This window comes from Podarcis muralis, chromosome 5, assembly GCF_964188315.1.
Source record: "Podarcis muralis chromosome 5, rPodMur119.hap1.1, whole genome shotgun sequence".
In the NCBI taxonomy this organism is placed as follows: domain Eukaryota; kingdom Metazoa; phylum Chordata; class Lepidosauria; order Squamata; family Lacertidae; genus Podarcis; species Podarcis muralis.
In genome coordinates, this window is record NC_135659.1 from 39,712,588 (window position 1) to 39,733,350 (window position 20,763).

General features: G+C 44.2%; 1 protein-coding gene across 1 annotated transcript in view; it reads right to left on the reverse strand.

Moving 5' to 3' along the window:
• IL23R (interleukin 23 receptor) overlaps nucleotides 1–20,044 on the reverse strand; it is a 28,904-nt gene extending 8,860 nt beyond the window's left edge. Inside the window, exons 1-7 of the mRNA XM_028732109.2 lie at nucleotides 19,407–20,044; nucleotides 16,546–16,669; nucleotides 13,432–13,595; nucleotides 11,842–11,981; nucleotides 10,190–10,349; nucleotides 5,912–5,994; nucleotides 5,140–5,356 (exon numbers count right to left, since the gene is read on the reverse strand). Coding sequence (XP_028587942.2) covers nucleotides 5,140–5,356; nucleotides 5,912–5,994; nucleotides 10,190–10,349; nucleotides 11,842–11,981; nucleotides 13,432–13,595; nucleotides 16,546–16,669; nucleotides 19,407–19,644 — 1,126 coding nt within the window. The 5' untranslated portion in view covers nucleotides 19,645–20,044. The remainder of the gene's footprint in view (nucleotides 1–5,139; nucleotides 5,357–5,911; nucleotides 5,995–10,189; nucleotides 10,350–11,841; nucleotides 11,982–13,431; nucleotides 13,596–16,545; nucleotides 16,670–19,406) is intronic.
• Nucleotides 20,045–20,763: the final 719 nt, after the last annotated feature.

Genomic DNA, 20,763 nt, shown 5'->3' on the forward strand with positions numbered 1-20,763 from the left:
CCAAGTGAGGATATGGACATTTTCTTTAAGCTAAGTACATACACTAGAAAGATCAATGTCAATAAGGTTCAAGGAAATTGTATAACTGGAGGGAAATTGTATAACTAGATTTCCTCCTCCTCCTCCTGCAAGCTCCCTGTCAGCTGTTATACTCATCCACCAATGGGCAAAAGAGGGCCTGGGACCCTTGCCTGTGATGTCATCCAAGTATGACCACATTCCTCTCCTCAAATTCTGATCTGCTATTCCTGCAGCAGCAAGATAAGACAAATGCCTTCATATACACACATGCATTCCAGAGAAGCTCATCAAAGTGATGGACATTTTGCAAGTATAATATATTTACCACTTGCTGCAGTTGCTGAATGATTAATAATAATAATAATAATAATAATAATAATAATAATAATAATACCTTTATTGTCAATGTACAGTAGGATTCCCTACTGAGGGGAACAGAAGCAGTGATCTGTGGGCCTGACAAGATGTCTCGGGAAGTGTGCTGTCTCCCCGGGGCTAAGATCCAAGATGTAACTGAACGACTGCAAGGAATCATAAAACCCACTGACAAATACCCCTTCCTCTTGGTTCATGTGGGAACCAATGACACTGCAAGCAATAGCCTCCAGAAGATCAAAAGAGATTACGAGGCTCTGGGCAGGAAATTGAAGCAATTAAATGCACAAATTGTCATCTCATCTGTCCTCCCAGTTGAACGACGTGGCCCAGGGAGAGAGGGAAAAATAGTGGAAGTGAACAACTGGCTTCGCAAATGGTGCAAACAGGAACGGTTTGGATTCTTAGATCACGGAATGCAGTTTCTTGAAGATGGACTTCTGGCAAGCGATGGGCTGCACCTCACAACGGTTGGGAGGAATGTTTTTGCAAAAAATCTCAGAAACCTCATCAGGAGGGCTTTAAACTGACTAATGTGGGGGAGGGAGACAGTGCTCCTGAAGGTAGGAGTCTATCAATTGATGAAGATGATCATCCAAATGTCATAGACCGAATGGAGCAAAGAGCATGCAGACCTAGTGGTGGGAGGAGAAAATCCTTAAATAAGAGACACGGGGGAATGATTAATGGACTTCAATGTCTGTACACTAATGCGCAAAGCATGGGAAATAAACAAGATGAGCTTGAGCTCCTGGTACAGCAAACTAAATATGACATAATAGGAATCACTGAAACCTGGTGGGATAAATCCCACGATTGGAATGTAATAATGGAGGGATACAATCTATTTCAAAGAAACAGACCAGACAAGAAAGGAGGAGGAGTGGCGTTATATGTCAGGGATGTGTATACCTGTGAAGAGATCCAAGATTTAGAACCTCAAAGCCAAAGTGAGAGCATTTGGGTCAAAATTAAGGGAGAGAAGAATAACAGTGACCTCATTGTGGGAGTTTACTATAGATCCCCAAGCCAAACGGAGGACATAGATGATGCCTTCCTGGAACAGATGGCCAAGCATGCAAAAGGAAGGGAGATAGTAGTAATGGGGGACTTCAATTACCCGGATATTTGTTGGATGTCAAACTCAGCCAAGAGCATAAGGTCAAACAGATTCCTCACTGCCCTTGCAGACAACTTCATTGTCCAGAAAGTGGGAGAAGCAACAAGAGGAACAGCCATTTTAGATCTGGTCCTAACCAATGTTGATGACCTGGTTAGTGGGGTAGAAGTGGAAGGATCATTAGGCGCGAGTGATCATGTTCTTCTGAAGTTTACTATACAGCGGAAAGGAGCAGCCAAGCATACTAGGACTCAATTTCTCGACTTTAAGAAAGCCGACTTCATAAAGCTTAGGGAAGTGCTGGGTGAGATCCCATGGACAGTAATACTAAAAGGAAAGGGAGTTCAAGATGGCTGGGAGTTTGTTAAGAGGGAGATAGTAAAAGCACAACTTCAGGCAATACCAATGAGACGGAAACATGGAAGGTGCCTAAAGAAGCCAGGGTGGCTATCTAAAGAACTTTTAACTGAGTTAAGATTAAAAAAGGATGTGTACAAAAAATGGAAAAGGGGGGAAACCACCAAAGAGGAATTCAAACAAATAGCCAGCACGTGTAGACACAAAGTCAGAAAAGCTAAAGCACAAAATGAACTCAGGCTTGCTAGAGAGGTTAAAAGCAACAAAAAAGGCTTTTATGGGTATGTTCGTAGCAAAAGGAAGAACAAAGAAACCGTGGGGTCACTCAGAGGAGAAGATGGTGAAATGCAAACAGGGGACACAGAAAGGGCTGAACTCCTCAATGCCTTCTTTGCCTCAGTCTTCTCCGATAAAGAAAACAATGCCCAACCTGAAGAATTTGGAGCAAATGATTCAGCAGAGGAAACACAGCCCAGAATAACTAAGGAGATAGTACAAGAATACTTGGCTAGTCTAGATGTATTCAAGTCTCCAGGGCCAGATGAACTGCATCCAAGAGTATTAAAAGAACTGGCAGATGTGATTTCAGAACCACTGGCAGTCATCTTTGAGAATTCCTGGAGAACAGGCGAAGTCCCGGTAGACTGGAGGAGGGCAAATGTTGTCCCTATTTTCAAAAAGGGGAAAAGAGAGGACCCAAATAATTACCGCCCAGTCAGTCTGACATCAATACCAGGGAAGATTCTGGAGCAGATCATTAAGCAAACAGTCTGTGAGCACCTAGAAAGGAATGCTGTGATCACCAATAGTCAGCATGGATTTCTGAAAAATAAGTCATGTCAGACTAACCTGATCTCGTTTTTTGACAGAATTACAAGCCTGGTAGGGAACGCAGTGGATGTAGTCTACCTTGATTTCAGCAAGGCATTTGACAAGGTGCCCCATGATATTCTTGTAAAGAAGCTGGTAAAATGCGGTCTTGACTATGCTACCACTCAGTGGATTTGTAACTGGCTGACTGACCGAACCCAAAGGGTGCTCATCAATGGTTCCTCTTCATCCTGGAGAAGAGTGACTAGCGGGGTGCCACAGGGTTCTGTCCTGGGCCCGGTCTTATTCAACATCTTTATCAACGACTTGGATGATGGACTCAAGGGCATCCTGATCAAATTTGCAGATGACACCAAACTGGGAGGGGTGGCTAACACCCCAGAGGACAGGATCACACTTCAAAACGACCTTGACAGATTAGAGAACTGGGCCAAAACAAACGAGATGAATTTTAACAGGGAGAAATGTAAAGTATTGCACTTGGGCAAAAAAAATGAGAGGCACAAATACAAGATGGGTGACACCTGGCTTGAGAGCAGTACATGTGAAAAGGATCTAGGAGTCTTGGTTGACCACAAACTTGACATGAGCCAACAGTGTGACGCGGCAGCTAAAAAAGCCAATGCAATTCTGGGCCTCATCAATAGGAGTATAGCATCTAGATCAAGGGAAGTAATAGTGCCACTGTATTCTGCTCTGGTCAGACCTCACCTGGAGTACTGTGTCCAGTTCTGGGCACCACAGTTCAAGAAGGACACTGACAAACTGGAACGTGTCCAGAGGAGGGCAACAAAAATGGTCAAAGGCCTGGAAATGATGCCTTATGAGGAACGGCTAAGGGAGCTGGGCATGTTTAGCCTGGAGAAGAGGAGGTTAAGGGGTGATATGATAGCCATGTTCAAATATATAAAAGGATGTCACATAGAGGAGGGAGAAAGGCTGTTTTCTGCTGCTCCAGAGAAGCGGACACGGAGCAATGGATCCAAACTACAAGAAAGAAGATTCCACCTAAACATTAGGAAGAACTTCCTGACAGTAAGAGCTGTTCGACAGAGGAATTTGCTGCCAAGGAGTGTGGTGGAGTCTCCTTCTTTGGAGGTCTTTAAGCAGAGGCTTGACAACCATATGTCAGGAGTGCTCTGATGGTGTTTCCTGCTTGGCAGGGGGTTGGACTCGATGGCCCTTGTGGTCTCTTCCAACTCTATGATTCTATGATAATAATAATAATAATAATAATAATAATAATAATAATAATAATAATACCTTTATTGTCAATGTACAACCTGTGTACAATGAAATTAACCGAGCCTCCCTCCCCCACCCACAAATACTCAATCTCATTGCACTCTGTGTGCTTGTCGCACAACACACCAACCCCGAAAGTCAGTTGCACTATATTATTTTCCGTTCAGCAGCCTAACAGCCCAGGGATAGAAACTGTTTTTTAGCCTGTTGGTACGACTGATTATACTTCTATATCTCCTGCCCGAGGGTAGAAGATTAAAGAGGTGCTGGCTGGGGTGTGAATCGTCCCTGAGAATCAGCCCAGGGTGACCAGGTGGAAAAAAGAACAGGGATCCTGCATCTTTTGTACAGAAGAGGGAATTTCAGCGAGTGTAGCTTGTCATACAGCAGAGGTGGATTGAGGGTAACATGACTGGTTCTCTTTGCACTGGTTGTCAAGAAGAGAACACCCATAAGCACTTGCCCAGCCATGGGAAGGAGATGTGAGGGCTCTGACAGCTTCCTAGGGTCCTAGAGTCCTCCGTTCTCCTTTCCAAAGCCTAGTTAGTGCTTGCCCAGTTTGGGGAGGAGGTGGGAGGGCTGTAGGACCCTGCTGGAGACCTCACACCTCAGCATGTCCTGAGGGCTGGGGAGAGGCACCAACTTTTGGCCTAGCTCAGGGCGCCATAGTAGCAAAGTCCACCCCTACCAGCAGCTGTATCTGCTGAAATCCCCTCTTTTGCACAGCACACCAGGAATCAAGTCCTCTTTTGCATCTGTATATTCTTTATGAATTCCAACTCATTTAAAACTTGATAACAGTCATTCCCATAATGTCCTCAGTTGTTGTTTTTAATAGTCATGATGGCTAAGACATAATTTTAAAATGGAATTTGATATTTTTAGATGTCAGCTTTTTGCTTTAGCTTTCATACTTTTGCTGAAATGGAATGCTTATCTGGTTTGGCATCTCCAAAACTGGGATTGTAGTAATGGATGAAAGTAGTCCTGTTTGTGTGTTAATACATCATGCTTCCAAAGGGAGCAAACTAGAAGTAAAGTTAGTTATACAGTTGGTGGGGGGGGGGGGTGTCGGTCTGAATGTTGGGAAATCATACGGTCAATTTCTTCTCTGACACAATTTAACAATGCATTATCCATTTCTCAAAAGTTTTTAAGTACAGTACTGTACTGTACTGCTTTTATCTTACCATGGAAACTATGGGGAGGTTGGTTCACTGTAATATTCGCCGGTTTGGAACTTCCTTTTGAATTATGTGCTGTCACATGGAGAGTGGTAACTGCTGGGGGAACCAAAACTTGGCATTTTGTTTCTGTCGTTTTACATAAATCCACAATTTCTCCTTGGTTTTCACAGAACACCCTGTAGCCCAAAATTCTTCCTCTGCTCTCCTTAGGAAAAAATGGCTGGGATGTGGGAAGGAAGAGAAGGAAGAGAAAGCAAGATAATTGCCTTTAGAAAGCTGCATTGTGGGGTGTGTGTTTTTTTTTTGGGGGGGGGGGTTCATGCAGTTTCACATGCACAGCAGCTAACAGGAAAATGTGATTAAACCTGCATTTCCTTAGCTGCTTGCCAACCACTGCAACAGAAGCCACTGCAAAGAAGAGCCTCACTGTTTGTAGTCACCAAGGCTTGCTTAATTCTTTCCCTGCTGCTTCACCTCTCCAAGTCACCCCCTCCCCAGCAGTTTCCCCCTTATTTAAAAAAATTCTTAGAATCAAGTAAGAAAGTGGCATTTCTAATGTTTCCTGTATGCAGTTGTGTATTCTTCCTAGCCTTTAGAGTGATGTTATTGAGTCAAAATACAACCCCATGGCAGATTCTTCCCAGTATTGGCCCCAACTGAAGAAACTGCCTTATATTTTTAACATCTTTCTGAATTCTAGACCTTATGAAAATAAGACCACCCCGGACTCCCTTAACCTGCAGTGTGTTCAGTCTGGAAAGGAGGAAAATATCACCTTGATTAAGATGATCACCTCTTGGCTACCATTCGGGTAAGTTGGCCCCAAAAACCTCCACACATCAAGTATAGAAGAAGGTTCTGCAGATAAACAAACAAAATGCAAAAAAATAAATCTGAATATGAGGGTTTTTTTGCCCACTGAATTTCAATTTAAATCACGGTAAAAAGTCTGGCTTTGTCTGTTACTTGTTGTTTTGTCTTGCATATATATAAAAGAGCAAAGGCATCTATTGCAAAATCCCAATTGTGAACATTTGGAGCTTCTGTGTGTATGGTGATCTACAGCAGTGTGGGAAATGAAGACTAGAGGTTGCCACTAGACCATCCTATTTGGCAGAAAAGCGCAGGCTCTGCTAAGAAAAGAAAAATCAAATAGTAGAGCTAAAAACATAAAAACTAACAAGAAAGAACATTTAAATACATTAGAATCAGGAAAGAGTTGCTCTTATTGCTGCCACTAGTAGGTGCAAATGTGTTCTTTATTTTTTTATCTCTATCCACATCTATATGTAGATTTATTAGAATCAGGTATGGGGAAGGAGTGATGGTCTATTTTGTTACTAAAGAAATCTAACTAAAGACTCCCCCCCAAAAAATCTGCAATTTAAGGGCACTTCAGCCACATGTGTTTATAGGTGGTGATTCCTTAGCACCAACTCAAACACATGGGTGAATTGCCTTGGTTGTATGAAAGACCTGTCTCAAGGTAATATACCAGCCATAGGCCACTTTTTGTGAAAGTTCCCTTGTCTGAGCTGACAATGACTTGTAAGGAGCTTAGCCCATAAACAGGTGTGTACCTGGAGGTGGGTACGGCTGACAAGGTTGGCCCTTGCCAAGGGTGTAGGGACAGGGTGTATGTGCAAAAGTTGCACATCTCCACTCAGGCTTGGAGTGGCTAGGAGCTTGCCTGCCTTCCTGCATGCTCCCAGGGCCACTCCTTTGCTGCCCTGGGCAACCAACATCTCCTTGCCAAGGGCGCAAGGGAGCCTAGTTATGCCTCTGCCCATAACCCAGTCTATGAGTCTGCTTCCAATGGGGCATTATCAGGCTCTTATCCAGAATTCAGGATAACTAGTGGTCTCTACTGCTAGGCCACATTATTTTCCAAGAATAAGCTTTGCTTCTTAGTGAGTTAGGCTTTTGAACTCCTCACTTCCTCAGGCCAGGCTGACCGTAACCATTAGGCATAGTGAGGCAGATACCTGAGGCAGTCAATTTCTAGGTGTTCTGAAAGAGCAGGCTATTGCTAGTTATTAAATTTATTATAACTGTGCCAGGTAGGGAGAGACACACATGTGAGATCATTTGCCTCATCTACTAGAATAACATGACCACCATTAGATAAAACACACCTTGACTTAGAGTATTTGGGCACTAATTGTTGGTCACCTTCAGAAAGTCCCCAAAGCCAGCTAAGTTATTCTGGCGCCTGAGGTAGAAAATTCCTCAAGCACCTCTCCCACCTACCAGGCAGTAAAAAAATAAAATGAAAACCCACTCCTGCCTTTTCATGGCACACAAAACCAGCTGCAATGAGGTAGTTTCACTCTGCCTAATTAATGATGCAACTGAGCTTCAGGTAGCAAAGCATCTTGGGTGAGCCCTGATTCAGGCAACAATACTGTGGCTAATTGATTATTTGACAAAACAACAAGTAATCGCTAGTTGGCAGACTATGCCCACAAGTTTTGGCTGAAACAGACATAGGTTGTGCTGAGAGCCCAAAGGCTTCCATGAATTTTCACAGCTAACAAATTCAAGAGGTGCAGCTTTTCTCTAGGGGAGTGAGGAGAACGGCTTCAGCTGACGCATGCCTCCCTGCCATGTATTAAAGGTGCAGCAAAAGGTAGTAAAATGGGGAGGCTTATTCCTGAAAGCCAGCCATTTCCCCCTCAAAAATGGATCAAGCGCTTGGTAAGTTCTTTGTACTATTCATTTGTTTTGCCAGCAGGGGTCACTACTACTATTTCTACTAAAACAGCTTACAGTGGTACCTCAGGTTAAGTACTTAATTCGTTCCGGAGGTCCGTTCTTAAGCTGAAGCTGTTCTTAACCTGAAGCACCACTTTAGCTAATGGGGCCTCCTGCTGCCGCTGCGCCGCCATGGCACAATTTCTGTTCTCATCCTGAAGCAAAGTTCTTAACCTAAAGCATTATTTCTGGGTTAGCAGAGTCTGTAACCTGAAGCATATGTAACCTGAGGTACCACTGTATTCTGATAAAGGCTCCTAGAGGCCTAAGAGCAGGGGTCAGCAAACTTTTTCAGCAGAGGGCTGGTCCACTGTCCCTCAGACCTTGTGGGGGGGCCGGACTATATTTTTTGGGGGGTGAAATGAACAAATTCCTATGCCTCAAAAATAACCCAGAGATTCATTTTGAATAAAAGCACACATTCTACTCATGTAAAAACACGCTGATTCCTGGACCGTCCGTGGGCCGGATTCAGAAGGCGATTGGGCTGGATCCGGCCCCCGGGCCTTAGTTTGCCTACCGATGCCTAAGAGCACTGCAGTGGCACGTTAGGCAAATGAGGCTGTGTGGCTCAGAGTTTCACCACCTGTTGTCAGCCATCCTTGGTTGTGGCGTTCCCCTGCCCTCTGAGCTTGCCACTGTTGCTGCAGGTGGAGGCAAAGCCAAGCCTAGTGCTGCTGCCCACCCTGCGACTCTCATGCCCCTTAGAGGGAGCCTGCTTAAAGCAATTTAGGCCTGGCCTAGTAGATTTGTTTAACTTCTTTCTTTATAGCCTGCTTAGCTTAAGATGCTGTAAAACACACACACGAAATTGGGTAGTCAGCTTTGATAGAAAGAGCGGAGTCCAATTGACAGATGTTGTACACATTGTGTGTGTACTTAAGGTAAAGGTAAAGGTACCCCTGCCCGTACGGGCCAGTCTTGACAGACTCTGGGGTTGTGCGCCCATCTCACTCAAGAGGCCGGGGGCCAGCGCTGTCCGGAGACACTTCCGGATGTACTTACTCATTAATAAGTATCTGTATTTCTAAATTACTATGTTGAATATGGAGCTTCATATAGAAGATAGCACACACATCATTTTGGGAAGTTCATTTGCCTGCCTTGCTGGCCTCACTGCTCCCTTAGGATGGGCAGATTTCAGGCTTGCAAAATCTACTTTTGCTTCTTTTAACAAAAGATCAGAACCCTAAGATCTGCCAGAGGTCAGTGCAAAAAAGACATAGAACTAAACAGTTCTGGATCCAGGAATTTGTTTTAAGTACCAGAACTAAGCTCATAGTCCATCCACACAAAAATCCACTTCTGGTTACATAAGGCTACTTGCCTTATGAGGAACCATTTGGGGGATCTGGGTATGTTTAGCCTGGTAAAGAGGAGACTGAGAGGAGATATGATAGTCATCTTCAAATATCTAGGGCCGTCACATGGAAGATGGAGCAAGCTTGTTTTCTCCTGCTCCAGAGGGTAGGAGCCAAACCAGTGGCTTCAAGTTACAAGAAAGGAGATTGACTAAACATCAGGAATAACTTTTTGACAGTAAAAGTAGTTTGGCAGTGGAACTGACGCCCATGATAGGTGGTGGACTCTCCGTTCTTGGTGGTTTTTGAGCGGAGATTGGATGGCCATCGGTCATGGATGCTTTAATTGAAACTCCTGCGATTAGGGGGTTGGATGAGATAACTCTCGGGGTCCCTTCCGACTCGACAATTCTATGATTCTCTATAATGTCTAAGGCGGCTTTCCCATTCCTAATGCCTCACTGAACTCAACGGGACTTACTTCTTAGTGAAGATGCATAGGATTGTGCTGGAATTTACTTTTATTTGCATATAGAACTTCAAAGGAGGGGAAAAGGTTGTTGTTGACTCCTCTGCTGTAGAGACAGGATAGGCACAATCATTTCACTTTTCAATTTATGAATGAATTTCCAGCTCACACTGTATTGTGCAACTGAAACTGAAATAGGGTATATACTCTCTCTTATCAGGGGATTTTTCCATGGACTTTTAAGATTCATAATACCACAATGAGGTAATATTTGCTACCAAAGTGATACAATCTGTAGAAGACAACACAGGAAATAAGAGCGCAACCAAAGATATAATCAGGTATTCCAGTTCCTGAGCTGATTAAGGTACAGCTTCCTTTGCACACTTGGTGCTGAAAATGTGCTCAGAATGTTATGCTTGGTTGGCTTGTTGCAACTTAAATCCCTTGAAGCATTCCTGTTACAATCCTCTCTGTACAGCTGAAACAAGGACTTGGAGGTCAGGGAAGAGAGAGCAGTGAAACTCACCTGCCTCAGGAGTCATATGCACTGCAGATTCGCTCCATTTGCTCCAAAAGCTTTGGGCATGAGTTAGTTTGCATCTAACTTGAAACTCATATTCCATGTATGCATCTAAATTGTACTCAGTTTGATGTTCCCTTTTAAAGTCAGCACCCCATTTTCTAACCTAAAATGGAAAAGCAACAGGACAATTATGTATTGTTCTATCCACTGTCTAGATCAGAGATTACAAAATCACCGCCATAAAAAAAAAGTTCTGGTGTGTCAAGAGAAAAAAATGTTTTCAAAGCATTTGCTCTTGTGAGCCCAAAGTCATGGATCTCTGATTATTTATAAAGGTGAGGTGTGTCTTCAGTTTCTTTTTGTTTTTGTTGTTGAACATCCTTCTTCAATTTCAGTTCAGAAAGGTAGTGTCCTCTGTTATTTAAAAAAAAAAAGGGAGACACTGGTCTGGATTAACCTACCTTATAGCATGAGGACTGTTCAGACCCCTCACAATTAAATATAAGTAAAATTGTACCAAAGGAATCTCTCTTCTGTTTCAGTGGATGGGATTACCACTATTAGAGAGTGAATTATGCTGGGTATAGTCTGACTCACTCAGTTACTTTACATGAAGTAAAAGAGAGATACCTACAACTTAAATTGTTAGTATGGATTGTATGCTCATGATAACAAGCTCAAATAAGTGTGTGTTCCTTTCTGTATTGCTATTCCTAGTATAAACAACAACATAGTACTTTCAAGTGTTCAAAGTGCTTCACAAGCAATATAAAATTACACCTGTAAGCCAAATCACTCTTATCCCGCATGTAGCAGATGAGGGGACTTAGGTTGAAGAGTGGCTTGCCTAAGGCTCATGGCACAAGGTCAGATTCAAACTAGGACTGTCTGATTATGTTCATCGTTTTAGCAACTATGCTTGGTCTTTTAGCCACTACGCCAACATCTGTAGTCCCAGATGTTTGTGCACTACAACTCCCATCATCCCTGGCCACTGGTCATGCTGGCTAGGAATGAAGGGAGCTGTAGTGCAATAGTATCTAGGGACCTAACATCTGGGAAGGCTGCTCTATACTATCCCAGGTAGCATGTTTTCTTCATGTAGGTACAAAATATTATGTGTGAACTTTTTATGTATACTAATACATCCGCCCCATATACATACAGGAGAGTTGGCCCTGTATACATATAGTTGTGTATCCATAAGTCAGTGACAGCAATCCTTACAATAATAATAAACATCCAAAGACAGTGTACTACAGATGGGCTCTAAGTCTTTGTTGGATGCAAGTTTATTTCATAAAATAGAGGTGAGGAAACTTTTTCCTGCTGAGGGCCACACTCCGTCAGAGTAAACTGCCAGGGACACATACTATTTGTCTATAAAAAAGGGTACAAGAAGAAATAAAAAAATCAGTTTTACCAAAACGCAGAAGGTATATGAATATATGCAACATACGCATCCTAGGAGCAGGATACATTTCACATCCATGTCTTTATAAAACTCTTGTATTTGTAAAACTCTGCCCAGGAAGCTATTGAAATCTTACTACTATATAAAGTCATGCATGGAAGGTTTAGCACCAAAATCAGTGAAAAGCGGTAGCCAAACCACTGCTTATGATACATACAAAACCCAGAATGGGTTGCCTCACCTGCCAAGTTTCGCCTGTCTTCTCCTTGTATCGTTCTTCACAATAAGTCTCATTGATTGCAGTTTGCTTTTCCCAATGTATTGTAGTCTTAAATAATGAAGAGTCTACAATCTGGATAATAATGGGTGTAGCTGGTACCACTAAAAGAGATAAAACAATGTTAAATCCAGTCTCTACTGATGAAACTACTACTATATTGCCTTTCATTTCAAGAATTAAAATCAAGGTCCTCTGCAAACAAGGTCAGGGAGCAACTGAAGGAAAGGCAAAAAGAGTACATTGCAGAAGGCCAGTTTAACCAACTCAAAGGAATTATGTCCTAGTGGCTAACTGGGATATATAGAACAGCCTTTACCAAAGGTGTCATGGACTTTGAAGACACTCGAACTCAGAACGCAAGGGAGAAACCTGTTAAGAGGAAGGCACGCTTGGCAAATCTACACCGTGATCAACTTCCACCCGGGAACCAATGTCGCCACTGTGGAAGGATGCGTGGATCCAGAATTGGCCTCCACAGTCACTTACGGACTCATTGTTAAAATCGACAATCTTACTCGGCTATGAGTGATTGCCGAAGAAGAAGATATTGCTCTATGTGTAGTTGATTCTAGCTGTTTTTTACTTCAAGCATTTAAGTATTGGACCACAAGCCAAGATCACTGTCTGTCACAAGCATAGAACAGGGGCAGCACAGAACCCAGCTAGCAAGCCAAATAGCTCTGGGTGAATTAAGTGGGACAACTAATTTCTAAACATTCTCAGCATGAATTCTGAAGGCCAGGTCCTGGTTTAATCTGTTTCAACTCAGCAGTGAGTGAAACAATCTCCTAGTGCTATTCTGATCCCCAATAGGATAAAGAGCAGATTAAGAAATTAGGGTGGTTGGGTTTGGAGTTGCGGAAGGTGTGTGCTGCACAAAACCCAATGTAACTTCAGGCTATATGCAATTCTGTTTCCTGTACTTCCTCTTTTATCGTATGCGTAGCTGCTATCTGAGCACACTCCTAATGTAGACAAGGCATCAATCACGCAGTCTCCAGTAGTTGTGCAAAGCACTATAGCCATAAAACTACTGCCTCTTTCAAATTATAGCAACGGCATGTTGAAACCTGCACCCACAAGAAGGAAGAGGCACTCATGGAAGAAGCTCTTCAGCTCTCAGGACAGAAGAATCCACAGAGCAAAGATTGGACCTAAGATCATGCCTATAAATATACACCAAGTATCTGTGCACCATTAGAAGTATCACTCCTTTTAATAGCAAACTCAGGTGCTGAGGGCCTCTGTGAAAACAAGAGGTTTGCAGCAGTACAGAATAAACTAAGGGGACAAATCTCAACAAAAATAGTCCAGTGGGTACTAATATTCCTATTAGGAGGCATTAATAGGTTGGAGCATCTTGTAGGTAATTATTATTATTATTATTATTATTATTTTATTATTTATACCCCTCCCATCTGGCTGGGTTTCCCCAGCCACATTATTCTCAAATCTTCCATCACGACCTTAATCTTATAAATTTAGTCATATACTAGACTAAAAACAAAACCATCTTTAAAAAAATAAAGTTTAGAAATTACTGCACACTACCTAGATCATCAAGGTGAACATACAGTTCTTCTGAGCAATTCGTTCCTAAGTGATTTTCAGCGTAGACCCCAACATAAAATGTTTTGTTTTTCCACATTTGACTCAGAGGGATGGTACCTGAGGCATTGTTTGCCGGAAATGTTTTATTTTCTTCTCCCTGAAAACTGTAAAGATCAAACAGTCAAGAAGCATATTACTCTGCTGTAACTGTAAACTAAAAATCTAAAGTAGCTGCTTTTGAAAAAGCAGATTACATTATACTTGATCTTAGCCCAAAGGCCTAAAAGCCTTGTTAACCATACTAAAATATTTAAACATATAAAAGTAGATAAAAAAGCAACAAAATATTATTAATAAGAAGTAGGTGTTGTTCTAACATTGTTTTAGAGCAGTGTTTCCCAACCGGTGTTCCGCGGCACACTAGTGTGCCGCGAGACGTTGCCTGGTGTGCCGTGGGGAAAATTTGAAAGATTTTTTTTTTTTGTAAAAGTCAAATTAGATCCTAATCTATCCCTCGAGCGCCTCTTGTCCGTTATTGTGACGCATGAAGCGTGTTCCCGCCCACTCCCCGCCCTCCCTTGCTTCTCTCTCTCTCTCTCTGTGGCGTTCTCCGCCGCTTCCTGCTGGGCATGCGCAGCTCGCCTCGCGCTTCCATTCCGGCCACTCCTTCCCCCGACTACCCCGCCGCTCCGTTCCTTTCTCTTTCTCACGTGTCAGAGAGCGGCGGCGCGAGCGCGGCGGTTCCCTCAGGGCTGACGGAGGGCTCGAGGAGGAGGAGGCAGGACGTGGAGGCGGAGAAAGCGGCGGCGGCCACCCGCCACCTCCGGCTCGAGGCCCGCGTAGAAAGCTGAGGGGGAGAGATAGATAGAGGTGGGCGGCGGCGGCGACGACCAACCGCCACAGTAGTTGTAGCGGTGGCGACGGCGAGCAGGGACTCCCGCTCTCTCTCCGTCGTGTCTCTCTCTCTCTCTCTCTCTCTCTCTCTCTCTCTCTCCCGGGCCCGTCCGTTGAGTCTCCCGCGCGCCTCGGCTACAAGATGAGCATCGAGATCCCGCCGGGTCTGACTGAGCTGCTGCAGGGCTACACGGTGGAGGTGCTGCGGCACCGGCCGCCGGACCTGCTGGCCTTCGCCGCCGAGTACTTCGCCAAGCCGCGCTCTCCTTCCTGCCTCGCTTTGCTGCCTCCTCCCCCCCACCCCCAAAGCTTGGAGGTTCCCCGGCGCCGACCCGCAGGTTTGACCCCCTTCTCACACCTGTTCGCGCTCCTTGCACGGAATGGGGTGGATGGGGAGGAACGGGGCTCGCCGCTGCCTCCGCTCGCCCTCCCCCCCTCCGCCGGCGGTCCCGCAATTCTTGGCTTTTTGGCGGTTGGCACAGAAGGAAGGCAAGGGGGAGGGGAAAAATTGAATCTTACACTTTCGTGCGTCCCTCCCGGCGTGACGCTGCGCGCTGACGTCACGGGGCTGTAATGGTGGTGTGCCTCGAGATTTTTTTCATGAAACAAGTGTGCCTTTGCCCAAAAAAGGTTGGGAAACACTGTTTTAGAGGCATGTGGCCCCTTGCCTCTTCCTTTCTCAGGGCACTGTGATTAAACTGTGAGGCCAATGGCAACTTCGCCATGGATGTTGAAGTCACCCAGAATTACTGTCTGGGATCCACCAATACCATTCTCAAGATGACCTCAGCCAGGTTGGTCAGGGAGAATGTTGCGCAGCTGGGTGGACAGCATACCAACGATATCCCTGTCTCTTAAGACGCAACTTCAGATGCTGCCCTGCTCCAAGGCAGAGATTTCCCAGTGAGGGAGAACAAATTGTGAACAGCAGCAAACCCACTTCCCTGGCCCTCCAGCCAAGGTTTGTGCTGCACCAAATATCCAGTGAGACAGAGCAGGGTAAGGTCTGCCCACCCATCTCTCCTACTCATATCTCAGTAGCTACACCAGGTCATCACACTCATCCATAATTAGATGATGATTGACCTGCCATGTAACATGCCATTTGGCCCAAAGCAAATTTATCCCCTAAAGTGAGCAGAACAAGAGTTTTGTGGGGTTTTTTTTACTGTGTCTGGGTCATGCCTATTTGCTGCCATAATGTTTATATTTGCAAAAAAATAGTAATACAAAAACAGACTGGGAGAAGCTATTTTAAGTGTGTCCTGAAAGTTTGGGGACTTTTGACACTCCACCCCACATCCTGGGTTTGAACTGGAACCACCCTGGGCCATCACATATCACAAACTGTTTTTGAAACTCATGTTGAAAGTGCATTTTCATCGCAGACTGTGAATCTGCTGTTCAAGTGTTATACAAGCTCCAACCATCCTTGGCTGCATGAAACTAATTTCAGCCAAAGCACATGCTGCTAGACTGCAGATTGAGCCATGTTTGCCACTTTTGCTGAGTGTGGAACTCTGATATAAGAGTGAATCATGACTACCACCCAAAGGACACCTCTGGTGACCTGCTCTCGCCCCCCGCCCCCACTCCCTGAAAATGTAAGTAGGACACCAGCTTTTTTTCAGTCATCAGCACTACACCACATGCACGATCGTCACTGGTTTGTGAGTTGTCTCTCACCACAGGTTTAGTCCACATAGTCAGACCACAATGTCAGTTGCAGCTTTGTCGTGTCAATCTTTGGTTGAACTCACAGTTAACCTAGTTTTAGGAGCAAGCTTGACATTACCTGCAAATTCTTGCCACATAGCTTCCCAACCATGTTTTGTATGTGCTTTAAAAAAGAACAGGAAAAAAGAACTCGACTTGGAAGGCTGCATTTTTAAGCACTGGAGTGCTGATTTACTTAACTGTTTTACAGTGAGCTGCAAAAGTTCACCCCAGCCAAATCTCTGCCTCTCTCCACAACAACCCCCCCCCCCCAGTTCCAGGTGCATATTTACACTTGCAAATGATCATCTGGAATTCTGTGGGGGTGGGCAGCAGCTAGGGGTGATTATGTGTAGCAAAATGAAGCTGAGAAAAGCATCAAGCGCCCTCCTACCCATCGCTTTTCTGCTCAAAACTGCAGCCCGCTATCATAGAATCATAGAGTTGGAAGGGACCCTGAAATCTAGTCTGATTTGAGATAGATGCTTCAATCAACTTTCTTACCTTTTCAAATATAGGTTGTACCTAGTGCTTAGTTGTGTGTCCTTGCCTGGGTCCCAAGTGCATGTCATATTATCCGAATACTCATATACAACACAGGTTAAGTTGGCTGGCATGTCCGGTGAATCTACAAATTACAAAGCAAGTAAGATTCTGTTAATTCAGAACACATAAAGTGGGTGGCTTATCATGTACTAAATACTTTATCATGTCTTCTGTTACTCTAAATCACATCTTTCCCAAATACTTTTAAAAGCTATTTTCCTTAAGAAGAAATAGATCAAACTGAGTAGTTTGAGGTTGCAGTCTTGAGCACACTAATGTGAAAGTTATACTGAAGTGAATGGGGTTCACTTATAGGCATGTAGTTTAGGAGTGGGCTACCAGTCTAGCAAAGAATTTTAAAATGTTCTGCAACCACTATGCAATCCTTTATTATCTTGCAGTTTGTTGTTCTAAGGTCAAAGCTTGAAACAGCTTACAGGATAATGTCCTGTTTTAAATCCACCTCAGAAATGGCCAATACTGGCCATTTTTAAAAGCACTGTAAGATTGGGACGTGGGTGGCGCTGTGGGTTAAACCACAGAGCCTAGGACTTGCCGAACAGAAGGTCGGCAGTTCGAATCCCCACGACGGGGTGAGCTCCCGTTGCTTAGTCCCTGCTCCTGCCAACCTAGCAGTTCGAAAGCACATCAAAGGGCAAGTAGATAAATAGGTACCACTCCAGCGGGAAGGTAAACGGTGTTTCCATGCGCTGCTCTGGTTCGCCAGAAGCGGCTTAGTCATGCTGGCCACATGACCCAGAAGCTGTATGCCAGCTCCCTCGGCTAATAAAGCTAGATGAGCGCCGCAACCCCAGAGTGGTCCGTGACTAGACCACAACTGGACCTAATGGCCAGGGGTCCCTTTACCTTTAAGATTAGGTTTTGCTCATCTTTTAAACCATCTTTATGCCCAAGCTGTGAAGTCTACTGGTCTGAAGTTAAAGCTCAGAGCTGTTCTTTTTCTGATCTGCCTAAACTTTTCAGTTAGTGGGCATCCCTCCTCCCAGTGGTTCAATATTATAAGCCAACTGAAGTATGTCCAAATATGCTTCTGAGGCTAGCGATATACCGTATACTATCAATGGAAAAGTGTTCATGGTAATAGTTCTTAATTTATACAACCAGTGGCATGTATTAAATTGGTTGTTGGCTATAGTAATATATTATTTACTTGGAATCAAGGCATTTCTATGCATATTAATTTCAGAGTAAGCTCCACTGCATACAGTAGAAGTTGCTTAAAATAAATATACATGTTACTGAGTCAGTGAAACTTATATCAATGTGTTTGGCATTGCGATCTTTATTTTTTTACACACACACACTTTTTCATATGTAATAGCAAAGCAGCGTGCAATATCAAAAATACAAAAAAATGTAAAATTATAAATAAAGTAGCTACTGCTGTTGAGTAACAAGTTTAGGCCTAAGTAAGTCCGTATTTTTCGCCCTATAAAAGGTAAAGGTACCCCTGCCTGTACGTACCCCTGCCCTATAGGACGCACTTTTTCCCCTCCAAAAATGAAGGGGAAATGTGTGTGCGTCCTATGGGGCGAATGCTGGCTTTCGCTGAAGCCTGGAGAGCGAGAGGGGTCGGTGCGCACCGACCCCTCTCGCTCTCCAGGCTTCAGGAGAGCCCCAGCGCCAGCCCCACAAGGTCGGGGGACAGAGGGAGGCGGAACGCCGCCATCCCGCTGTCTCCCGAAGTGGTTTGGAGGCTGACGGCGGGGAGACCCCGCCGCCAGCCCTGCAAGCTCCGGGGACAGTGGGGAGGCACAGCGCGTCTTCCCACTGTCCCCGGACCTGATCTGAAGGCAGGCGGCGGGGAGAAGAGCGCTTCTCCCTGCTGCCTGCCCCGCAAGCTCCGGGGACAGCTGGGAGGCGCAGCGTGTCTTCCCGCTGTCCCCGGACCTGGTCTGAAGGCGGGCTGCGAGGAGAAGAGCGCTTCTCCCCACTGCCGGCCCCACAAGCGCCTGGGGGGGAAATAATTTTTTTTCCTTTATTTCCCCCCCAAAAAACTTGATGCGTCCTATGGGCCGGTGCGTCCTATGGGGTGAAAAATACGGTACTACTGTGTTCAGTGGGCTTGTTCCCTAGATATTAGGAGTGTTTAAGATCAAAGCCCTTAAGGTAAAGGTAAAGGTACCCCTGCCCGTACGGACCAGTCGTGTCCGACTCTGGGGTTGTGCGCCCATCTCACTCAAGAGGCCGGGGGCCAGCGCTGTCCGGAGACACTTCCGGGTCACGTGGCCAGCGTGACAAAGCTGCATCTGGCGAGCCAGCGCAGCACACGGAACGCCGTTTACCTTGGTAAACGGTCCCTATTTATCTACTTGCACCCGGGGGTGCTTTCGAACTGCTAGGTTGGCAGGCGCTGGGACCGAGCAGCGGGAGCGCACCCCGCCGCGGGGATTCGAACCGCCGACCTTTCGATCGGCAAGCCCTAGGCGCTGAGGCTTTTACCCACAGCGCCACACGCGTCCCACATCAAAGCCCTTAGCTAATAATTTTTAAATTAAAAATGTAAAGCCCCACCAGCAAAATGTCACCTTCGCCTATTTCCAAAGGGGAAATAGTCTTTTAGTCTTTTGTTAGCCTTGCTAGTCTTTTGCCAAAACACACAGCAAAGAGTCTTGTGATGCCTTTAAATACTAGCAGTTTTAATATTGCATAAGATTTTGTAGACTATAGTTTACTTCATCAAATGCTTGCCTCAGTGGCTGATCATTTCAGTCATCAACTCATTTTACTTCCCAAATTAATGGAAATTAATTACAAGCAGCAAAATTACCTACACAGCATACACATAAATTACTTACGGCCCACGCAAAATTCTGTTCCGCATATTATTGGGTTTTTTTCTGGAGGACATACAGTATAACAAATGACTGTGGAAAATGAAATGTTATAATTATGAAGTTGGAGTTGAACTGTAGTTTTGTTTATAACCGACACCAATCTGTCCTCGACCTCCCTTTGATTTAGACGCATACGTTTTTTAGAATTCTGACAGACATCTTTATCGGAATGGCAGTTTATAGTAATATTCTGGCCCATTTGAATTGTTGAAGCTGGTTCCGTCCACACCTTCCCAGGACAATGTATAGTATCTGAGGGGGAGAAATAAATTAATTGCCATAAATATCTTAGCAATTATTTTTTTAAAAACAACATACGCAACCTAATCAGGTACCCTCTACCTGGCCAAAATATTTCAGTGGTACTCCTATAATCCCAAAATCTAATAAAATCTTGAAAAGATAGAGCAACAAGCACAATCTGAAATGTTTGACAAGTCCTCAGGTATCGAGGGACTTAGGGACAAGTTCCATATTTTTGTTAGAAAATCAACAAATTCATATTTGAGTTTTATTAGAACACTTGAGTGGATACCATTCGGACCTGGTGATTTTTCAGTTTTCATTTTGCCAGTAAGGCCTAGAACTTTGTCTCTTATCACCACTATTTGCTTCAGTTCCTCAGAGTCCATTCCTACCGTTTATCCTCCACCGTGAAGACATTTGCGAATAATTGGTTCAGCTTCTCTACAATCTCCTTATCCTCCTTGAGCTCCCTGGTCATCCAAAGGTCCGACCACCTCCTAGTCTCCTACTGCTCACATATTTTATTTTATTTTTGTCTTAATGTTTTTAATGATAAAGCACTGAGGAATCTTTTTAGAGGCATAAACTAATTCTCTTTTGACTGAGGAAAATGATAACCTTTTAAATGATTTTTATCAAAAAGGAAATGGCAGTTTGAGCTGAAAGTACAAATACTATTTTAAAAATAAGATTAGAGGCCTGCATCACTGCTGACAAATGTATTTTTGGGAATGATATGAGTAGGAGATGGAAAGCACATCCTAGAACCATGTTTCTACACATTTTCAGCAATATCTGAGAACGACATTAACATATCTTAAATCTCTAACCATTGATTTACACTTCTTCTGAGTGTGGGTCCCATGTGTTTGAAGACAACGTTTACTCTCCACAGAGCTCTATAAGGAAATCCCCGATTTGTATTGCAATCCAAAGCATGTTCACTCAGAAGTAAATCTCGCTCAGTTTAATGAGGCTTATTCCCATGTAAGTGTGCAGAGGATCGCTGCCTTCACACACACACACACACACACACACCGTATTTCAGTTCCATGTGTTTCCCTAAGATCTA